The sequence below is a fragment of the Struthio camelus genome, chromosome 2 (assembly GCF_040807025.1).
Source record: "Struthio camelus isolate bStrCam1 chromosome 2, bStrCam1.hap1, whole genome shotgun sequence".
NCBI lineage: Eukaryota > Metazoa > Chordata > Aves > Struthioniformes > Struthionidae > Struthio > Struthio camelus.
In genome coordinates this window covers 98,574,221-98,598,097 of record NC_090943.1, presented here as the reverse complement: position 1 = coordinate 98,598,097, position 23,877 = coordinate 98,574,221, and the positions used below count along the sequence as shown (strand labels likewise).

Genomic DNA, 23,877 nt, shown 5'->3' with positions numbered 1-23,877 from the left:
CAAACTCAAGTTACAAAGGCTGCTAAATAGCATTAATGCTTAGCACATGCTTAGCACTTCATGTGTTCAAAGTGCTAAACAAAATATACTGAACCAATGGGAGAAAAACCATGCACGTCCCAACGCAGGGTGAAGAAGTCTCCTATGGGAACGCATTATTCTACCACGGGAGAAGACAAGATGATGTCATGTGTGTAAGTATAGCCTTATGCAGCGGGATAAGGCAGAAAGGATGGCATCAACCACATAGCGGGTAATGGAGCCACTCTCCTCATGTGGCAGAGGATAATGGATCAATCTAGTGAAAAAGCAACCCTGCACATACACCACTACTACAGTATATGGAGCAGGAATCAGCTTTGTCAGCATCGAAATCAGGAGCCTTAGGAGCACTTGTGTCTACACTCAGTGCAGGCCCTGGCTGCACCTGAACCCATGCTCCTTACCAGGGTGAGAACGAGGAATGTACGCTCACCCCCGCCACCAACACACACACAAAACCGGGTTTCCAAGGAAAGAAAATGCAGGCATCAGGGGGCACAGGGAGCAGAATTACTCTCCCACGAAACCCAAGCTGGGACCCGGATTAGCCCGTAATCTGCCCCAGCTGTTTAGTGTACCTATATAGTCTTTGCATCATACTGGTGATAGCCCTAAAGAGAAAAAAGTAGTCTCCCTTCGAGCACGCTCAGGCCATCCGGGACAAGATTTAACTTGGAATTAAAGGAGTTTATTTAAAAAAAAAAAAAAAAAAGACTGAACAACTACACAGTTAAGTGCAATAATGAACGTGAACATAAACATTGTTCTAAACACACATCTACACATCTACAAGGAAAAAAAGAAAAGGCTCTCATTTAATGAAGAAAAGAAAACAAATGACTGGATCCCAGATAACAAGCAGGATATGAGAAGGAAGAGGAGTCATGCTCTTCACTCATGTATAAGATCAGAAATGGCTTTGGCAGAAGCTGGGTCATAAAAGCAGACCACTTGTAAAGGAATGGAGCGGACTTTTTAAATTTAATTTCTTCCTGAACTTGAAATCTGTGTTAGCAATATTACGGAAAAGACTTTTAAGTTTAAAAAAAAAAAAAAAAAGTCATCGAGGATGTGAAGGCCTCATTGTTTTTCCCCAAACTTTGTATGTCAACACATATACACGCATAAAATCCTTAACTTCCTTCTGAGACATTAAAACCACACAACGTCTCTTGGAGAGGGAAAAAGAAAATGTAGGTCAAGATGTTGAGATAGGGATTGCTTCTGAAAGATGAAAGCGTAAGAGGACTAAGCTTTCATTCCTTATGTTTCTTTGAGATTTCAAACAGAGTGTTATTTGATAATGGTTCCTTTCAGAAAATTGGAATTTAATACAGCTAATTATAAGTTAGAGAATTAATGTACAGTCAGTACTCCAACTGAGCTGGTATACCATGCTGATGCTTTTTACCAGCATGTCCCCAGTGCTTATTATAGATCTTTTCTCCAAATATTAAGGCCAATCTGCTCTCACATTAGGCTGGATGGCCCAGCAGTTTGTGGGAGGAGGAAAAAATAAATCTATGATCTCCAAGGCTATAACTCTGAGACTGCAGCATACAGCTTGGACTTCTCACAACACGGCAAAACACAGAAACAAGCCCTACTTCAAAGGGCAAAAGGGAGCACAGAAAACAGAGGAGAAAGGTAGAATAAAAAACAGAAGTACTAGGAAAGGAAAACTGCACAGAGAAACAGAAGAAAACACAGATTTCCCTGTTTTTGATTAAAAGAGAGGAAAAAGGATGAAGACAGAGAATAAAGAGCACAGGGAAACAGAGAGGAGTAACTCCTAGCTGTCCATTATTAACATAGAAATATCTCAGAATTGCCCTATTATCCTGAGAATTATCCTATAAGCAATCATCAATTAGAGATCCTAAAACATATTTCACAGAGAGCAAATAGTATAAATAGGAATATCCCTAACAATAGACAGCAGCAGCAGAGACCACATTTCACTGTTTCAGAAACCTAAACAGTTTTGAGATGCTCTATTTTTAGAGATGGAACTGAGTACGTCCAGTAACATCTGCTGCACATCACTGGTTAGTACATAAAGGAAAACTGTAGCTTGCATAGTCTTAAACATAGACCTTATGTGAGTGAATTTTGAAGGAAAAAAAAAAGCATTGGGAGAAGTTCTTTAATCAACAAGGCTCTAGTAGCTTCTAGTTTATTTTTTACTGTTTCTAGCAGTAAACTAGAAAAAACTAAGCCAGGCAGCATGTTTGTTTAAATTCTCCAATGGATACGTGCTCCTACAATGAAATTGTCTCACAAATGGAGGCACAAGCTCTGTTTTTAAGGTCTCAATCACAATGGCCATAACCAGTTTCTTCCTCAAAATGGTATCCACATTCAATCAAGATTAAGCTTCTGCAGGGGAAAAGGGGCATTTTCAACATAATCAAGAGAGATTTCTTACATGTTAGCAGATTAACTCCTCTAAAGTTATGTTCTTATTTGGCATGGCCTCACCAGGGTCAAAGCAGGACTTTCCATACAAAGAGAGCTGCAGCCTTCCAATATTCATCTGCTACCATTAGGCTAAATGGAGATAAAACCTGCCTCCCTTAGAGAGGAAATCTTTACTCTCCTAGCACTGAATGACTTTCAAGAACCTTTTGCTGAACTTGGCATTACCACAAGCTCCCAAACCTTATGGCTGAGGAGTTCTTGCTTTTTGTTAACTTCTTCCTTTCAGCTGTAGAATAGCATTAATTTTTTGAGAAAACAAACAAACTAATCAAAAGCTTAGTGAGGTCTTTTCTATCCCGCCTAGCACTTAAGAAATTGAACTTCTCTTGACTAGAGGACACCAAAACTTAATATTTTTCCATTGCTTTCAACCTCCGGGAGGGAAACTGAGTCTACGTGGAAAAGAGCATCTACACAAGTTTACTCTTTGGTTCTCTTGCCTAGAGAATAACCTGGTCAAACTAGGGTGTGGATAGAAAGCTGTCACTGGACAAAAGCCCTTGGTAAAGTTTCTGATTCCTCAGTCTGCAGCGGCAGCATTTCCTAGAAGTAGGAGAGCACAAACTGAAGAGTTAATCTGTCTTTCTCAAACTCAGCAGTCTGTTCTGGTTTAATTTTCCCTGTAAATCTGGCAAAAAAGTTTTCATGAGGCTGTCCCCCACTGAGTCCAAGATGATTTGAGCAGCTTTAAATTGAAAGTTGGTTAGTAGTTATCATATCATTTTGATCCAGATAGACAGTAATCCAGCACCATCTCACTATCCAATCATGCAAGGGAAATTTGCATGGTTCCCTTGGAGAACCATCTTCCCCATAAAATCCAATAATCAAGTTTGCAAGCGTTATCTTAAACTCCTTTTTGCATCAGTTAAATATTCAGCATAATAAGAATACTAAACACATCCATAATCAACAATGGCACCTAAGAGGTACAGCTAGACCAAAACAAGCTTCACTCTTTCTCAGTTCCGAAGGACTGACACAGGTTTAAGATGCTGGTTCAGCCTTCTTTCCAAGGTTAAGAAAGCCTGCTTTCTAGGCTGCTAGTGAGAGATGCCTAAGGTGTACAACAGAAAGAAACGGATTCTCTAGCTGAAGTAATGCCTTAACTAATGGCTCACCTCTACTTGATGAGCACAGTACTTGCATATAACCCCGTGTTATGTTTTGGATGTCAATTAACCTTCAAGACTTTGTATGCCAGTTTTATTGGAGTATCTTCCATGCTGGCATAAAGGAAACTTTACCAAACGGTCTTCCTCCAGTCTGGGAAAAAAATCATTACTTCATCATTCAAAAACCCCTCTTCCACCAAGAACTTTTGACTAACAAGTGATCAGAATTAGAGAGTAAACCTGAAATATTCAAGGGCACCACTATACTTTGCAAAGGTAATCAGTAATCTGTGAAAGAGTGTGCATAAATCTACAATTGCAAATGGGCTGTGTCTACTTATCTAAGACAGTCTTGTTCATTTCAATCACAGGTCATTTCTGGGCAAATGTAAGCTGGCATTTGAAGTTCATCTCTGCAGGACAATGAGACGAAGTAAAGCTTCTGGGGGTTCATTGATACTTAAATAAAACTTGACAGGTAGCCCGTAACCACAGATCTCACTGCTAAACAAAAGGCTGCCTTCAATTGATTTTGGGGAAGGAGGAAGAGGAGTAGTGACAACTAAGTTTCAAGATTTGGAATTCAAGCCACATTCTGATAACTTCTATCCTTTTTTAACGGTCTCCGCTTGAAGGCAATCTTTGCTGATCTCCTGAGATGTAAAGAGGCAGAACGACTACTGTAGCAAGCACCAGATTTTATTACGATGGCAAAACTATGAAGTTCTTCATTTACTGTACTGTCAAGATTACCAGAGTAATGGAAAGTGGTGGGATTCTGATTCTTGGAACTAAAATAACATGTTCCTGGATAGATGCAGCACAAGAGCCAACAGGAAGGAAGGGGAATTGAGCCCTCCACACAGACTGCGTTTAGAGGCATGCCCTTACATTAAGTAACATGCTTTCCCTCCCCTCTCTTTTGCAGTAGTTTTGAGGATGTGCACAATCCTGCCACTTCCTTCTGGCACATGGGCCAGAGAGCCAGAGAGAACTTGAACCGAAATCCCAACATCACAGCAAGGGAGCTGGGGCCAGGAGAAAATGGAAGGGGATGAAATTCCTCTTCAACCCTCTCCATCCAATAAGACTACATGTGAAATGATTCAATACAATCAGGATGCCTTTTCTTAATAACCTATACAGGAGGACACACTTCTCTCCACCACTTTTAACACCTTTGTTAACATTGCAACAACATTTTCCTCTCTAAAGGAGAAAGAACTCTCACATTCCAAAGAAAGGGAAATACTCCCTCTGTGCCATTTTTATCACTTTTAAACTTCTTTCAAACTCTCTATGTGCACAGCAAGCAGGACATAAAAGCAGTGGAGTGCTTAGCGGTCACAGTAAACAAAGCACCTTTAAACAGCTGATCACGAAAGCTCTCACCTTTTACAGCATCAATGGAAGAGACCACTGCCTGAGGAAGGTCTTTTAGAAGAACCTGCTTGTGAGGAAACCTGGCTGAAATAGAGCATAGAGCATGGTGCAATTTACCTCTAATGCTTCTGTACATACATACACACACGCACACAGAATAGGAAGAGGCTAAATTCAAAGATTTCAAAGGCCAACTGCTACTGAAGCTAAGCAGGGATGAGTAAAAAAGGAGAAAATGAAATTAAATGCTGTTGTGGTCTTCAGGCATGACTTGGAACGGCTGGCAGAGGCCAAACCTTTTGTGAGAAAAGTGGCTTATCTCCTGGCTTCTCGAATTGTAACAGAGGTCAGAGGAAGAGGTTTCAGAAGTTTGCTAGGTCTGTCCCTCTGTGGGATCCTAGGCAGACTGCTCCAGCTGGGTTCCTTCCAGCTCTTCCCTTTTTCCATTTTAGCATATAGCTTGAATAAAGAAAACAAGATAATGGCTTTCAAAGGTAACGTATTTTTTCACAAACAGAATAAAGCCCAGGAAATTCTGAGCAAAGTAAAAAATGAATGCTGTCTGTTCAAGGTTTATCTCCAATGAGTTCGCTAGCCTCTTAGTGGACAGATCCAAAACTTTACGCAGACCTTACTGCAACTGCATTGCTCACTAACAATCTTGTGAAGAAAGCAAATAGGACGGATAATAGTAGAAATTCAACTATCTTTAGCTCTTGGAGCTGGCAGCTCCTTCAGGTGTACTAGAGACAACACCTGCAAGTCAAACGTATGCAGTCTTGCCCAGCTTTTAACTATTATGCCCTGATGCCCTAAATTTAGGGTTTTTACATTTACTGCTAAGAATTGGACATCCCCTTCACAGTATTACACTCCTTTAAAACAGAAAATAAAGCACACAAAATGCAGATGATTGAAAAGGCATACTTCATCTAATTCTGGGTATGACGTGACAGTAACCGCCTGTACTAAATCTGTGCTAGCCAGACAAAAATGATAAAAAGTAACAAGCACATTTATTGTATGTAATCCGCTATGACTTAATGGTATACTTGCTAATTTTATGTTTATTTCCAGGAAATATTCACCCACAAGCGCGGGGATGTAGGTACTACACATCATGATCAACCTCTTGTCATCAGTTATCAAAAGACAGCAGCTCGTTCAGAACAGTTTCTTTGAATTTTTAAGTCAAAAAAAATCTCATCCAAACTAAATCAAAATGTGGAGTTACTAATCTGGAATGTGGACCAATCACAGAAGCTATTATGAACGGTAAGGCGAAGATGACTAATTCTCAAAGAGTTCTATTGCTTAAAATGGTGATTGATTCTTTAGCTTTTCACACCAGAATTTCTAAGTTCTAACATGGGTTTGGTGACACCTAAAAAGAACTCAGTATCAATCTACTGAAATTCTCAATTTACTCCATATAACTAAAAGGATCCCTAAATCCATTTTGATTGGCAACCCTTACAATAATTCAAAGCTTAAGAATACAGGTAATGGAGGGTATTCGAGGTCAAGAATAAGGTGCTTTGGAAGCTGTCAGGCAACTTGCATGAGTGTTTATTGTGCCCATCAGTAGTTATAGCCATCTGCCACTAATCTCTACTTTTTATTTTAAAACCACTTTACTGCCAGTGTTGATATGATAAGGTTTACAGCATACATGGCATCTGCACTGATTAAACACAGCCTAATGGCCTTAAAAACATTCTGCTGGACCAATATTCTCAAGCTAGTCTCACACTTTCAAAGAGGAAGGCATTTCTGAACTGCTCCCTATCTCAAGGAAATCTGATGTGGAGGTTACAAAACACAAGATAGATTCCTAAAGGTTGAAAACGTTCTCCTCTAATACTTTGAAAGCATTCAACAAAATGCAATCTTGTACTACTAACTTCAAGCTACAAAGTAAAAATAATTAAAGAAAATCTTACTCAAAGCTAAGCACAGGTAACTCTGAATACATAGTTTCAGAAAATACAGTTCCTTAGGTTGCCTACGGTAAACTGTATTATATAGCTCATATGTATCACTGAAATTTATTTCTCCTTTTACTTGTGACCGATACTTATTTTCCATTGCATTGGTGATTTTTTAAACAAAATAGTGTATGCTATTTCAAGGCTTAATTTTTTCCCCCTCATTGCTTTACTGGTTACATTCCTCACTGTTTGTCCTTCAAACTAGAAACACTAGTTTATGCAGTGCAGAGGTTCCTTCTGTCAATCACATTTTTCATGGACGACAGGGTAGCAACAGCAGGAATATTGGGAAAAAAAAAAAAAAAAGCAGCAGCTGTGTATTCCATCCTGCAAACCTTCTGTCTCCACTGGAACATTTTAATAAAATAATAATAATAAACTGGGCCTACCAGTCTTTAGGCATGAGGCAGACAGAAAAGGCTGAAGTATCTTTCTCCCCACTCCTACACCTTCTCACAGCTATTGTTCTTAAACAGAGAAGTATTATACCCACTTTTTCTAACCATATTACTATAGTGCTGCCTTCACCACTTTGTGTCTGTGTTTCAAGGAAGGGCTTTTCCATCCCTTTCCATAGCATGATCCACCACGCAAATTATGTTATGGAACCTCATCATTTCCAATACCTTTAACAGCTGTTTAAATTTGTTTTGATTTCTATGTAAACCACAGTTCATCCCTTTATCTCCTCTTAATGCAACTCAACAGCTGGAGAACGTAGCCAGCACCAGCCAGTTCTCATCGCAGCAGAATACAAGCATGCACTTCCATCTTCCCCAACTTTTTGGAGTTCGAAGGATATTGCTCTAAGCAGATCTCTCTGGTTTCTAACATCCCAATGAAAATCTAGTCATCTAAAAAGAATCAGTAACAACTTTAATCTTCCTTATCTGTCAACAAAAGAAATAGCTGGTTGTGTCTCACCGTAGAAAGTACGGAGCCAATACTACCAAACCAGCAATTTGTATGTATTTTGTCAAACAACTTTCTCCCGTCAATGGAGGTAATACAATACGTAGTACATATCTAGATATAGAATTGTACAGATTTAATATAAGAGTCAAAAAAGGCAACTTTACATAAGTTATATCTCACTCTTATTTCTAAAATAAGCAAACCAGATTTGACAAAAGGCACAATTTTTTTTTACACAACCGCCAATTCTGCAAAGTATTTGAAGAAGCAACACCATCCTTTTGGTTGTATACACCAAATAAAAAGATTCCAGCAGTTCAAATTTAGGCTGGAAATTTTATTGCCGTGGAAGATGGAACGAAGCAGTTTGCTTGTCCACAGTCTAGGGTGCCCTCTGTACTGCTAGTACAAACAATTAATCTTAGTAGTTACTTAGAAATGACCCTGAATCAAGGAAAATAGCACTGCTGCCTCCTGTTGGGGTTAAGAAAACTTTTAATTCATGGACAAGCAATGCAATGGATTTTACCTTTACATCAGCTGTGTTTTTTAAAAAAATGTTTAAATCTAACACCCAAAATTGTGAATCATTTCTCCTGAATTTTTAACGCAGTCTCTTGTTTTGCTCCTGTTTCTGGCAACCGTTGTCCCTTCTAGCATCTGAGGCTGTGGTTAGACAAGATGACTGCACCAATTAAACAGCTTGCTACTATCAAAAAGGACTGGTCCTGCCTCCTCCTCCAATGGTTTCCAATGAAGATACCCTGTCCCCTCATTTGCACCAACTCTGCTGTTCACCTGATTTCTTTAGGAACCTATGAAGTTCATTAAAACAGAAGAAAATAATTCCTCTTTTTTTCACTTCTTATGGGTGGGTTTCTGCCACTTCAGTGAGCTGAAGCAGCTTCGCAGCACGGTCAGGCAAAATGGCAAGGCCAGCACAAGACAGGGGTGAAAGGAGGAGGACTAGCAGCTCTTAGACCTGTTGACCACTTTGATCTCTTTCCCATCTCTCCTCACCTAATTTAGTTTAGACCTACGACAACTCAGTCTCTCTGCTATAGTTTATGCATGTGTCTCTGCAGATTATTCATTACCTTGTTTAGCTCCCATTACCCACAATTAACACTATGCAGGGATGTAAAATTATTTTTAGAATTACTTTGACTGCAAAAACATGCAGGGATAATAGCAACTCCTTTCAGATGTCCGTGAAATGATGTTTTAAGAAAATTTACACTAAAATTTCACTGTTTCTCCACTTGGAAAAATAACCACCTCTGTTATCTTTCAGAGGAAGGAGATGACAGATGTCCTTCAAAGAAAATTTTCTTGCAGTCCTGCCAAATATTGGAATTTATTAAGGTGGGAGCACAATTTGGACATAATTGAATTGGGTAGAAATCACGGAGGGCATAATTTGGCCTGCAAAACTTTTATAAGTGGTGATGATGGAAAAGGCAGAAGGAACCTGTGTCAACTGATGAACAAACGGGTCCCTGGCATGCTCTTAAATGAATTCTATTCTAAAAACAAAGAAAGGAAGAGAGGTTTGGGAATTTTCAATGGAGACCCAACCCCAACTTCCTGTTATTTATTTGTTAATCTTTAAATTCACTTGACAGCAAGCAAAGTGAAAGCGATGTTAGAAGTGCCACAACAAATTTCCTTAAATGCTTATTTTCTGAATCATGTAGTTGAAAGCAAGTATTTAATCACAGTTTAAAACCAGGCAAACAGGTTGTTTACTCTGAACGTAAAGGGAAAATATTTCAAAGTTGAAAGAAGAATTTCTGTTAATGCATTTTAAGAATCCACTTACACAGACAAGGGTCCTTGGCACATTTACAATATTCTACTAAACCCTAAAAGAGAGAGACAGACAGACATTACCTATTGTCAACAAATGCAATTTCACATCACTGATGGACTGAAAAGCTCCCTAGACAAATGCTAGCATAAAACTTATTTCCAATATTTAACTGCAGCCTTCAAAAATAACAGAGACGAAACTATTCATATATTTGAACCATCGTGATGAATGAAGAGGGATACTCTCTTTTTAAAATTAAAGACTAGTTTGTGGTTCAGCCTACGCGTCTGAACAAGGGAGGAAGGAGGTACACCGTGGCACATTTGAGACAGCAGATCTCCAAGGGCTGATACATTTTTCTCCACACAAGTAGAAATGAGTCCAGAGATGGAGTCCCAGCTCTGTCCTGAGAAAGAGGTAGTTGGCACAGAGTAGCTGCTGGCACGGCTACTGAACTGCCTCTCTCCAAATAACACACTGTGTTAAATTGTATCACCCAGTTACAGTTGTGCTTGGGAATTTTCAGGATGTGGCACCCTTGCAGGAACCACTTGAAAATTAATGTGGCGACCACAAAATCAGCTATTTTCAGGTAGTTCTGCTCCTTGCTCTGGTCAGTCACGTGGCCACACAAGCAACTGTGGCAGCCAAAAGAAAGGGAGAACCCAGGCATGGGAACAAGCTGCCAGCTGGCTGGGGGTGACTTTGCCCCAGCATCTCCTGCTGCCCCAGCACCAGCACTGCAATGCCCTCTCAGACCTTCCCATGGCAGTATGGTCCCCTCCAGGGGCTGCCTCGGACACCGCTATCTTTCTGTGCTGAGCACTTCAGCTCCCTCAGCCACGGAAAACCCAAATCTCCTACAAAAGTCACGTTAGCTTTTCCTCACAAGCTGAAATGGCTCAGGGCAGGATCAGGCCAGCACAAGAGAGGAGGGGCCACCGCAGCCATCAACGGACCATCAGCCTTCTCCCTTAGAGTATGGACGGTTTAAAACATTGTTCCTATTCTGCATAAGAACCTACATTAATTGAATAAACTACTTTAACCACCCTAAATTTAAGGTTAAAGGAAATAGAACAATAAAATTACGTATTTTTACTCATCCCTTAATTTTTTGAATGCATCCGTCTTCTAACTTCCACTTGAAATATTGCCTCAATATCCAAATGTTCAAATCTCCCAACCAGATCGTCTTTGCCACAAGTTTAACCTATCTGGCATATTTGGGAACTGTCATGAAACCTCTCTAGGACAAACTGTAGCCACTGACAATGCAATATATGCTTGAATAATTCTGTTCTCTAATTTGCCATTTCTTAATTACTAACCACCTCAAACAAACAAGTAAACGTCTGTACTTCCTCCATTTACAAAACAGAAACACTTCTTCAGCACAAATTTCTTAAAACAGAATTTAAAATCTTATGTCAACAATTTACTTTATGATCTACTCTTTCGAGGGTACCAAATTTAGTCTCATAAACAGAATGCAAGCAATAATTATACCGTTTATTGCTTTTTTTTTTTTTAACAGCCTTATCTCACATTCTGCACAAGAACACCACTGTTTCCCAAGGGAATTAATTTTCCTCTTCCATGAGGATCTCTAAAAAATCAGTATCACAATTCCAAACACCAATCCTTATTCCTAAAATCTTAAAACAAATGACAGGCAGCAGTAATCAACATCACTAAAGAGGTCCCTCTGGGTTTTCCAGTGTGTGACTTTGTTTCCATAATCAGAGTTCCAGTTCCCCTTTTATGGCTACAAAGGGTTTTTTGACAACCTACAGAAGCATCTCCTCCTGGTTTTATATTCCCCCATGTTAGAAGAGAACCTAGCAAACAAAGGCATACTGTACTGTGTCATTCTATATGCTGTGAATATCTAGAGTCAACATGAACATGCATGCAACATACCCACTGATACAACAACTATAATACATCTGCTCTTCTTTCTCTGAAATCCTTTCGGGTTAAAAAAAAAAAAATAAAAGAGTGAAGAGGGCAGAAAAACAGGATAAAAAATAACCAGTAGTCCACACCACATGTCAGTGAAACTTATCAGGTGAAGAGGAGGTATTTAAAAGAACAAAAACAAATAAACAAAAGGTAAATGGAGTAAAAAACCTGCACACGCACAAACCCCCTCTCCTCATCCTCCTCAAATAAAAACCTACTACATTATTCAAAATAAGTAGCAAGGATTTGGCCAAAAACTGAAGATGGTAGGCTTGTTTTCAGGATAACATGTAACGTATCTTTAATAGTGACACAGAGATGGCTGTAGGTACACATTTAATCTTTAATATTCATTTTAATGTTTACTTTTTTTCAATATTCTTTATTACTCAGTGAGGCATTGCAGTTAACGGTCTCTTTGTCACCACTGCCCCTCTTAGAGCCTACAGAACTTTCAGAACAGAGAAGACTGTTGATGCGTTTATTTTTCATAACGTTTAGTATGAAAAGCAAGTTCAATTTATCAGTTAAAAAGGCACAATTATGCCCGATGCCAAATCATTATCTATACTACTGTACTTACCAGTTTAAATTCTACTGACAATAATTTTCATACAAGTTTAGCAGTAACTTTAAGAAAACTGGCAAAGCAATTTCTGTAGCACGTTTACCCAAGCTTCAGCCATTTTGAATCCATAAAAACTGCTGCAAGGTGCCAGTGCATGTTTTGCCACCCTCTCTTGCCAAAATGCAGTACTTGCTAAGGAAACAATTACATGTTGCACGCCTGTCCCACTTCTAAAATAAGGAGAAAATAGTTTTAAACAAATAAAACAAATAAAAAACCTCTCTCTGCAATACAGATGGTGGGACTAAGATCAAATCGTGCTATCTAGCTGTCTGCGAACCTTGGGGTCTTCCGAGCTCTCAGCAGTCTGTGAGACCGATCCACCGTTACGCAATGAGCAGGGAGCTCAGAGAGCTCCAACTCATATCAGACTCTTGCTTCCCACTCCTGGAATTGAGTATATTTGGTAGGTACTGGAAGGTCACCTATTTGATTTTCAAAAACTGAAGGACTGATATCACTTAGAGGTCACTAGGGACACTCACTGCGTTGTGGAGCACCAACCCTAGACTGGGTGCACCTCTTTCCTTTATATGTACAATAAGACAAAGTACTCTAACCAGAACTCAAGTCAGGCACTTAAAGAGGAGCCCAGCTGTATAGGGGCACTGTCAATTATTTCAATTAGAATTTTTTTTTGCCAAGAGAGCAATAGGTGCCCACTCTTAATAAAGAGATCACTCACATAAGACCATATTTAAGTGTGTGGTGCCTTATGGAGTAGCACACAGGAAACATTGGCTATGGTCTACATATTGGAACATGCAAGGAAACATTTTTTCACTCCAGCAGCATGAAATCATGGCTCTAAGGTTTAACTTTAAAATATTACTTTTTCCTAAATTCAAAATAGCTTGGTAAGTATTTATGATGACCTGCTTTTTCCTCAGTTCACAGACATTTGTGGATTTTAAAATGTATGGCTATGTTTTATAAAAGATGCAATGAAAATACGTGCTTAAATAGATTTTATGATGTCACCACACAATATCAATCCCATTCCCTTTTGCAATGCTTTCTTCTTTATAAAAGGAAACATCCCTTCAGATATTAGTGGATAAAAAAGGTTTTGGATAGTGCTCTTGAAATGGAGCAGCACTGACACAGGATACTTAAAAGAATCATTTAACAAACAGAAGAAATAATACAGAATCCCACTCTAGCTAAAAAAAAAAGGGGGGGGGGGGGGAAGAAAACAACAAAACCCACCAGCCTTGGTCACATACTTCTGTGAATGAGAAAAAACATTGGATGATATAATTCTGAATTAGAGAAGCAAGCTCTGAAGACGTGAGCCATGTCATTGCCAGGGGAAGCCCGTGGCATATTCCACGTCTGATACCTATATCGACACAGCATTCCCAGCCAACTCACTTTTCATCTAAGCTGCCTTTGGAGAAACTAGACACCATAAAAACCTCAGTCATCCTGTAACCTGGCACACCATCAAAGCCTCCTAACACACAATTACTGTGCTTCACGCCTCTAGATTTTTTTTCCTTTGACTAAACAAAATCCCCACAATGGAATAAGAAACTTTCCAAGAGAAATTGTGTTTGACAGAAGATCAATGGTGCAGAGGTGTTGGAGGAAAAAAAGCCAGAACTGTTTTGTGTACACCCTCCAAGCTTATTAATGGCTTGCTGCTAAAGCTAGATGCCCCTTCCCATCAGATCAGTATCTGATACTACTACTGAACTCAGAAGTCTGAGGTCTTCTTTAATCACACTAAGGAGTTTGCAACTGCTTACGCAATACAATAACTTTATCATGACATTTGTAGTTATCTAACTATTCTGTTGGGTTTTGCCTTTTCGGTAGTGACGCTCAGTGAAAACGCAGTGAAATTTGACTCACCATGTCAAAACTCCAAGCTATGTATAAATATGAATAACCTACCAAATAAGCACCCAGCTGCTGCTTTAATGCATTAGCACATCTACGGTTATGCACATGCTTAAAAGAAACTGCCATAAACCTCCATGGAAAAAAAAAAGTATCTTGTGAATGAAAAGAAAATCATAGGCCTGCCCAGAAATCTGAATCCTGCTACTCAGCACTTTTAAGGCTCAAGCCAGCATGACAAAGCCTTTTTAAGGAAAGGTCCTCTGTCAGTGAGTGAATCTGAAAGAGATACATTTTATACGTACCTCTCAGGGTACTACTGCTTTTTTAAACAACATGTGAGGGAAGGAGCAAGAAACAGAGATATACTAATTGGCCAAAGGATTAAATATATAAAATTAAACTCCTTCCAAGTCTGTTTCATCCACATTTTTCTATATCTGCTTTTAAGACTTTTAAACAACTGCTTGGTGAGCAGCTGAACGAAGGAAATCCAGCGTTCCAGTCTTTTTGCCTTAAGTCCCCTAAAAATGTTTGTCTCTTAATGCTACTACATCTCTGGGCAATAGACAGCATGTACTGAGATTACTCTGGTGCTATGGATGCTGCTTAGCCAGTTTCTTGCAATTAAATAACCAAGAACAGGTAAATTCCATGTGACTGTACTTCACCAGGAGAACTCATTCAGACTGTTCTCATTTATCCAGCCTCAAATTTTCAAGATTTGCAAGAATCAAGAAATTTGCAAGAATTTAATCACCTTTGAAATGGATACCTTCCCTGTCAACATTTTCAGTACACTGAGGAATAGACAGATCAGATAGATCATTCATTTTCTGTCGAATGATAAATTCACTCTGGCCTTTTTCCTGATACCTACCTTCCACCTTGATCCCTATCTAAAACAGCTTGCTAGAAACAAAAACATAAGGATTGTTCAACTGGGCATTTTAAGCACTTCAAAAACAAGTTCTTCTGCGTAGCTCAAAGGGACACAATGTTTGCCAGATGGTGCACTGTCTCCTTCCTCTTTACAGCAAAAGAATTGCAATTAAAATGACTGAATTCTTCCAGTTCTACCAAAGATGACACTTACCATTCACTGCCTTGAGACTTCCATTAATGCCATCACCATGTTGCCTCTTCTGTGCATTCTTGAACTCCTTTAGAGATAAATAAAGGACCTTCCGTACCACCCTCTCCTCTGACCACGGAATCCCATCACTGTCATCCTAAAGAAGATGGTAATGAAAAGGAAGCATTAATTGTATGCAGCTAACAAAAAAAAAAAAAAAAAAAAGCTTAGCACTTAACAAATTATTTTTGATCAGAAAAAGAGAAGCTGATGAAAACTACTGTTTAACAAAATGCAACCTAAACACAACAAGCATTAACACAAAACAGAAACATAACTATTTCCATCAAATTAGACCATTAGTCCTTCTAATCCCTTATCCTGCTAATAGCAGTAGCCCTGTACCAGGTGCTAGACAGGAAATGAAATTTATTTTTTAAATCCCTGTAATGAATCCCTCTGCTTCATGGAGACATTTATCACAGCCAGGAAGTGCTCTCCCAGACAATTAAGAGGAGAACAAAACATTTAATTGAATGTTGAATAAAATTAAGAGGTAAGTTCAGTGAACCAACTTTTCTTCTCATTTTTGCCTCGTAGCTTAGTATATTTATATACTGATGCTACATTATCAGTTCTCTGGTTTAGTGATTTATATTTATTGAAGCATTACAATGTAGTTGATAAATTCAGAATAACTTCATTGTTATCTCAGCGTTAGCAAAGTGGAATTTGGCCCATGGGGCATATGTTTTCTACTTTATTTTTAGAAGACAAATGCTATATTGTCAAAAAGAATACTAGTGTATGTCATATTTAGTACTATCTTTAGTAAACAAGATTAATTCCCTGGAAAAGCATTTCCCCAAAGCCTTCAGCATTCAAATAAATTAAGAGAGTAAATTGACATAAAGACATAAGTGAGATCAGGTAGGTCTTTTTTTTTTCCTTATTATATTTTCATAAGCTCCAATTTCCCTACCATAGTCACAAGGTCTTTAAGATCACTATTTGAGCGTTCCTGCCCTAGAATTCCTCAAAGGCTACATCACTGCCAAGCAAGAAGATTAACATTCCTAGGCAGGCCTTATTTAGGTGAGCGCAACACAGCACACTGCCACACTTCACTGGAAAACCAAAACAGTCACATCAGCAATCCGCGCCAGGAGGCAAGAGAGTTTTTACCCTCTCTGTGTGTGAAAAAAGCGACCAACATGACTAACTTTTAAAAAATAAATTTAGTTTAGGGTGACCCATTGATACCTTTTCTTCGCTCCTCTAGTGAGAAATTTCAGATTGGCAGTCAACTGCTAAACTCTGATCAAAAACATTTTCCCCCCCAATTGTATGACAAATTACTTCGCCAAAAAAAAAAAAAAAAGGAAAGAAAAAAAGAAAAAGACAAAAGAATGACTGCAGTGAAAGCAGTTAGCATTTTGGCAGCGAGATATTCATTTCGCACTAGGGACAAGCTACTACACTTTGAACAACACTGAGCTATGCCCAGAGAGCTTTAGAGCATAAGGAATTCCAAGTCAAGAAAGTAAACTTTGTAACTGAACACCCACAGCAATGAAAAAAGATCTCTAGGCAAGCATTTTAAAAGTTCTAGTATAGCTAGCTATTTGGTCAATGGAAGAAGTTTATACAAACAACTTCAGCTTACCATTTTGCTGCCAACACAACTTCAGTCCTAACCAGAATCAACAATAAATATTGAAAGTTGCAGCTTGCTTAATTTTAACAAAGGCTGCCAAAGAAGCCCCGATTACGTTCCCATAGACGAGCACACGCTGAAAGTAAACCATATAGGAAAGAAACCCCATTTCGCAGAGAGCCCGCTGCCAACGCCTGGCTCGACCTCCTGTTTTTATTATGGACTAAAAGGTACAGAGGAAACTACTAATTAAATCCTTAAGGAAACCATGCTCATTTAGGAAAAAGTCTTCTGTATCTAACGCATTTGTCCACGTTACAGGCACAAGCCTGAGGACGCCTCTCTCGCCCTTCGTTTGTATTTGTACGTATTCTTAATATAAGAGGCAGCAAATGCAAGGAAAAGGATGAATAGCCCTCCGGTCAGAGCATGTCTTAAAAAAAGAGGCAACAAAACCGTCACTCGATATTTTTATATACTTTAAGCCAGGCACACAAAAGACGCATGCATGCAACCATCATTTCCAGCTAACGTACGTTATAATCAAAGGACAGGCCGCCTTTCTCAGCCTGTGTCAAGCCAATCTTTTTCCTATAAAGCACCAGGCCCATCCTGAAGCGAGGAAACCACTAACAAGAACTATTCCTCTACCTCTGCAGGAGCAGATACTGCATCCCCTGAAGAGCTAAAAGCTGCACGAAAATGAGGGCCAGTTACTGATCCCTCCAGCCCTTTTATCTCTGCTAAAAGTGCAGCCAAAAAAAAAAAAAACCGAAAAAAATATATCCCACTTAAATCTACCTAATCATGCCATAGTTCACTGCAACGAACACATGGCAGCGCTTGTTGTTTCAATAGCAACAGGGTAAAATCCGCTGACAGGATTGATCTTTAAAGATTTGCTGGCATGCACTGATCAAGTGGGCAGATTGCAGTGGGGTTGAATGACCTTTGAAAGGTACAATATCTTCTCAGGAACATCCCACTTACAGTCACAGTTCAGGAGGAAAGTAAACAATCACCCTACACAAGAGGCCTTACAATCTATTTTAGGCCATCTCCTTTAACGTAAATGCGTGGGGGGGTTTTGAAGGATCTGAAGTCACCTCCCTCTCCCCAGATGACATACTGTACGCATGAAAGAACAGCTACAGGCTGGTAGCCTGTTCTCTGAGGGACAAAGCCCCCAAGATCTCTTCGTTATGCTGGACGAAATCTCCGGCCTGGCTGTCGAAGCAGCTCCTGTCTCGCTGCCTGCCGACAGGCCACGCGGGCACCGTCCCCCCTCCTCCCCGCGAACAACCAGGTGCCTGAAATGAGGAACAAAACTGGCTTTCAGCTGCCGCTGAAACAATGCAAGAACATTTCACAATACTCTCGCTTGCGGGACTGTAAAACCAAGGTGCACTATATATATGGACTTAATCTTCACATTGTAACAGCAGCGCTCCCAACAAAAATGCTTACAGAGCAGTCTCTCCACATCAGAGAGTGCCCCAGCCCCACGTGGCCGAGACCGTAGTCGCAGCCCTGTCTACGCCGCTTTGTTGTGGGCTTTCCCCACGCCAGTCGCTTGGCTTTAAAAGAAGACCTTAAGCTCTCCAACGCTGTGTTATCCAAGGTCAGCAAAACAAGGGACTAAGCCGCTGCCAATGCCCACATTTATATGACTCCATATGTAGGAGCAATAAAAATCTTTCATAATCATCGACTGCATCTTCCCTCTAGCGTGCAACACAAAAGCAGCCGCAAGCCAGAAAGCAGCTGACTTGGAGCCTGACTGTGCTCTCGCAGCTAACCAGTTCCAACTCCTGACACATTTAACTATAATTACACGGGTCAGGACTTCTCTGCCTCATAATGTCAGTTAGGGAAGATTTGCAGTACACCTCACTTTGCACTCCAACAGGCAACTGGAAGAGCTATCTTGCGTTAATAGCATACACACACACCTAGAACTGGTTAGATTACAGCCCTCAAGGCTTTCACTTGAGGATATTTCCATATAACTTCTTTAAAAAAAAAAAAAAAAGGCAAAGGGATTGACTTAATCGCTGTCTTTAAATGCCTCCACAGGGAGTAGAAATTTGATAATAGATGGCTCTTTAATCTGGCAAAGAGGGGTATAATATCATCCAACAGCTGGAACTCAAATTCAGAAAAAATTAAGTCAGAGTTAAAGAACAATGTCTTCAACTGTGAGAGTAATTAGCCATTGAAACAACTTAGGGGGAACTAATGGACTGTCCATTATTGACATATACACCAAAAAAGGACTCAACAGCGTTTTAAATTGTAGGTTCATCACCATATGCCCAAAGCCTTTGCTGTGCACAAGGTCAGCCTAGATGACTTCTGCCTCCTGGTCTGATAGCTTGATTAGCTCATACACTCAGCAAGTAAAATAACAGAAGAAAACAGTGAGGTAAGCCCAGGGACAGAATTAAAAACCAAAACTGTACTTTTTCCTTTACATTGTTAAAAAATTAATCACACCACCTTCTCCATTACGCAGTTTGGGGGAACTGCGCATCGTACATTTATATCTGAACTTCAGCTACCAATGCACCCAAGTGACAGCTCAGCAGGCACAATACGAGGGGCCGGGGGAGGACTGCAATCTCCATTTACCTACGCAGTATGCTCCTACACAGGCTTCTACATTAATGAGCAGCGCAGTGCTCTTCCACAGTTAACTGGCCTGCTGTTCGCCTTCAGCCGCACAGTTTTAGAGGTGATGACTGTAGAACAGTGCGACAGGCTACTGCCGCATGCTCCCAATTCGGGAAGAAATATATGTATGTGTGTGCGTATATGAAAATATATATATATATAATATATATTTGGGTGTGTGTGTGTGTGTATATGTATATATTTGTAATAAAATCACTGTGTGTACCACCTGTCTCTTTCACAATTCACCTAAAGCTTGTGTGTGTTCATGGCAGTTTGGCTGCATGGCTTGCACACGTGGCCTACATCCAGTCTTGCTATTTCTGAAGCGGTATTTGAAGCCTCAGAAAGAAGGCAGAAGCAATAAGCAGGCCTCATGCTGCCTCCCGGATAGGCTAGGCTGCACAGTGAAGCAGCACGGGCTGCTGCACGCTGCTTTGCTCTGCAGCAAGCGCCAGGAGCAAACAGATACACATGACTCGAGTTTCTCCATTCATTCATCACCAGGTATCACATTCTTCAGCCTGGCCTAGCCTTGCCTTAAACAAACAGGAGTCATAGTTCACAGGGTAAAACAGAGCTGGAACAAGGGAGAATGCATGCAGCACTCAAAGCTATTTGTTTTACTTTATGTAAATACTTTAACAGCAGTGATGGTTTTATTGGAAAAGTCAGGACTTTGTAAGGTACAAAGATACTTATAAGCATGTGTGTTATGACTCAGTGTGGCTGGCGTATTTCCAGCTCTTTCTTTGGGTCTTTCCCAAGCACGCATCTCCTGACCTCATTCTTCATGCCAGGTTGCAGAAAGCAAAACAACAAAACACAAACCCCCTCTTTTTTCTTTTTCCAGCACTGCAGCCAATGCTCAGTTAAGATCACTGTGGCACCCAGTGCCCTAAATGAATATGCTTTCATGGTTCAACAGCCCCCAGAGAGTCTTTCCCGCAGATGTAAGAAGGTCATATTGAAGCAATGGGAAAAATAAACCACAAGCTTCTACCCTTTCCTCAAGGATATTTTTGAAGGAAAACTATTTCAAAGGGTTTTTTTTTTTCCTGTGTTTAGCTAGCAACAAAACAAAAATCTGCCTTTTGCATGAAAAATAAGACAACACACTTTCAAAGATCATATAAATTACTTCTCAGTTGAAGGACCAAAATGGTTTATTAAATTCAAGACCTGCAAAAGATTTTGGCTTTTGGCTGTATGTTATCAGTAGAAAACAGTTTTCCCTGTTTTCCTCTAAAAGGAAAGCCAGACCTAAGAATGATAGGTGGGAAACCTAGATACTACTCCCAAGACCAAAAGAGAACTTCTGTGCAGTCTTGGGCAAGTTACCACCGTTAAGTGTGATTAACATGCTTATTCATTTATAAAGCTCACTTCCTTGATGTATGTACAGCACAGTGAGAAAAGTAAGAAAGTGCAAAGTTCTGCTATTATACAAACACATGTCTTTCCCCTATTGAGTTAGCAGAGATCTCCATTGTACTACAGAGTCTCACCAACCTTTTGATTGCCCTGAATACACATCATATCTGCAGAGGAATAAAACCATTACAGCCTATTAACGCAACTCCACTCCTATGTAACTTGTAGGAGAGAGAGGGCAGTTTCCCGAGCAGACCGCACCAACGGTTCTCAGCAGAAACTCCTAGCAAAGTTTGAACTTTCAGTGTAATGACTTGAAATGAGACTTTAAAATATTCAAATGAAGCTATATAAATAAAAACTTTCTACTCAACTCTGGCAGCTATCATAGAGCTTAGACTTTTGACAGCTGAGCACAGTGTCACGCAAGCTGGATATACCTCTATATATATCCAGAGCAGTATCCTTATAGTCTTTTCTTACTATCAAGGTCTCTCCACTCCCTTGTCCTCTCAGACTAAAGGTCACACTTATTTAATATTTAACTTTTTAATCAAGTTTAACCAGCCAGAGAGGATGTAGCACTTTCTCTTTTAGAACAAACTGCTTATATATGGGGGGGGACCCTTTTGAATGGCTTAACTTGATGAAGATTGATACAGCTTGGAGACTTTATGTTACAGTGACTCATGCCTTCTGGAAAATGTGATCTGTTCTGTCTAGTTTAGGAAAATAGGTCATGTTTTTAAAATGTGCTAACTAACATGAGGAAAGGGGAAATTTTATTTATTAATGGTACTGTTACAACATTAAGTGCGTTTGATAATTATAGTAACTTTTCCTAATACTTCCAGAAAACTTCTCCAAAGAACTTGCGTTATGTTACTGGTTTTGACCAGTAGATTTTATGTTAATATGGCAAAAAAATTATGAAGGAAAATAAAAAGGTCTCTTCTTCCTGCTTGTGCACTTCTCCTACAGCTTCCATCACCTGCAATCTCCAGTTGGTTAGCATAAGTTTCCTGCCTCTTGCTGCATCTGGAATTGTATTTCCTTCTTTTAGACACAATTTTTGTAAGAGCAGCATGGGAGAGGAATGCTCTACTTTTGGGTTCCTAAAGCCTAAGGCATTTTTGAGCCCAGTGAGCTTCAACCTGCCCATGCAAGAACACATGAGGGTAGGAGAGTTGTATTTGGATAGAAAATTTCAGACGTAAGTGATTAATGCCTCAGCATAGGCTCCCAGAATTGAGACACAAAAATATTTCCTAACTTTATCTTAGGCCTAAAAAATAAAACACTTCAAGAATAGTGTGTTCACATGTTAAATGTTTCTTTTACACAAACTCAGAGGCCTTGGCTATGTTTCTGCACCTCTAGAAAACTAGTACTCAATATGAAACTAGTGAAAGCTTACAAGATATCAACTGTTTCCCTTGTTGGTCTGCCAAGAAAAACACTTGAAGAAATGCTAAACCCAAACAAATTCAGAGTAAAGCCAGATCTAAAGTTTCCTCATTTATCAACTTATAGCAGAATTTCAGCTTGAATTGTCTCTCACTGACGGCAGCTACTCCAAAGTCATGACTTTCTTAAGCCATACTTAGAATCTAATCAGTCATTTTGCATCCAGAAAGCAGGAGTTTCAGGTTCTAATGAGAACTGGCAGCGTGCACAAACAAGCCACAAAAGGCCGAGGGTGGCAGAGTGCTGGAAGAAAAAGGCGTGACGGCAGGAGATAATATTCAGACTTTGGGAGCAGTTTTCATAATCAGCTTAAGCAAATTCCCCTGCGACCAAACGGGATGTGCTGCCTCACCCCTGGTGCCAACACCAGCCCTTCTGCAGCCCTCTGACCAGCTCAACTAGGGAAACTAACTGTCAAAAACCCATGCCAGGACAAGAAAAAAAGACTACTTCCAGCCAGATCAAGTCCCTCATTGCTAGCCACGCGGCCACACAGGAGGTACAGCTGGAGCACAGAAAGGGGTGCGCTGGAAGGGCGAAAGGCACGACTGCCCCTCTTAGCAGCAGTCCACACTGCGAAGATGCAAGCTCATCGTGAAACCAGACTGCCACAGTCACCGTGAGGGAGGGAGAGCATTGCAGACGGCATTCAGGAAATTAAAATCGTTTTGCTATAGTGTAACAATTGTAAACCCCAAATACCTCACTGCATTCAGATGAGCCATACTCTCTTTTCCCGCAATGCTGAAGCGTAACACAAACTGTAAAGCAGATTAATTTACATGAGAGGAATGAAAGAAATTTGGGGTGTGGGGAGGTATTTCTGTTAGAGAGACATGGCCTGCAACATTTTAGTTAGGCCAAAGCCTGACAAGGTACGATCTTCTGTTTGGCTATTGCTTGAAACCAATTTATGCCTGAGAAAAAGCTCTGAATTGATAAAATTGTTCCTTATTTGACATACTCTCTAAAAAGGGGAATGTCTCTTAAAATGTAAGTTGAATGATCAAACAGATGCATGTATAGATGCATGTACAGAAGTACGTGCCTCCTGCTTAGAAACCAAAATTATTAATTTAAGCATCATTTCTTATGTAGGTGAACAGGGCTAAATCTTTTCTAAAAGAAAAAATAAACATACCTGATGGTGGACACTCACACTGTAAGTGTCAGCTTCCCTGAAATGCCATGAAATAATGCATTCTTATCTTTGATTACAGACTACTAAAAACTACAGCTGAAATTGGATTAGAAACTTCTGCTGAAAAACAATTTATTGCATAACACAACTCTGACAGCCTGGGTTTCTGGCCACCAACTGAGCCTTTATAAAAATCTGCTGGGCAGCTGCCAAATCAGCTCTTTGAGTCTTGGCATGTCGGACATCTGAGACAGTAGTCAAGGCAGCCACATGTACGGTGACATCCATAGCCCTACACTTTTATGGTTAAAT

At 39.9% G+C, this 23,877-nt stretch overlaps 1 protein-coding gene across 9 annotated transcripts in view; it reads right to left on the bottom strand.

Annotated features, from left to right (window-relative positions):
* The window catches only part of JARID2 (jumonji and AT-rich interaction domain containing 2), a 237,628-nt gene that overhangs the window by 120,136 nt on the left and 93,615 nt on the right, over positions 1-23,877 (bottom strand). For all 9 annotated transcript variants that reach the window (XM_068931739.1, XM_068931742.1, XM_068931738.1 and 6 more), the window contains one exon: positions 15,275-15,410. In XM_068931739.1, the coding sequence (XP_068787840.1) occupies positions 15,275-15,410 (136 nt within the window). The remainder of the gene's footprint in view (positions 1-15,274; positions 15,411-23,877) is intronic.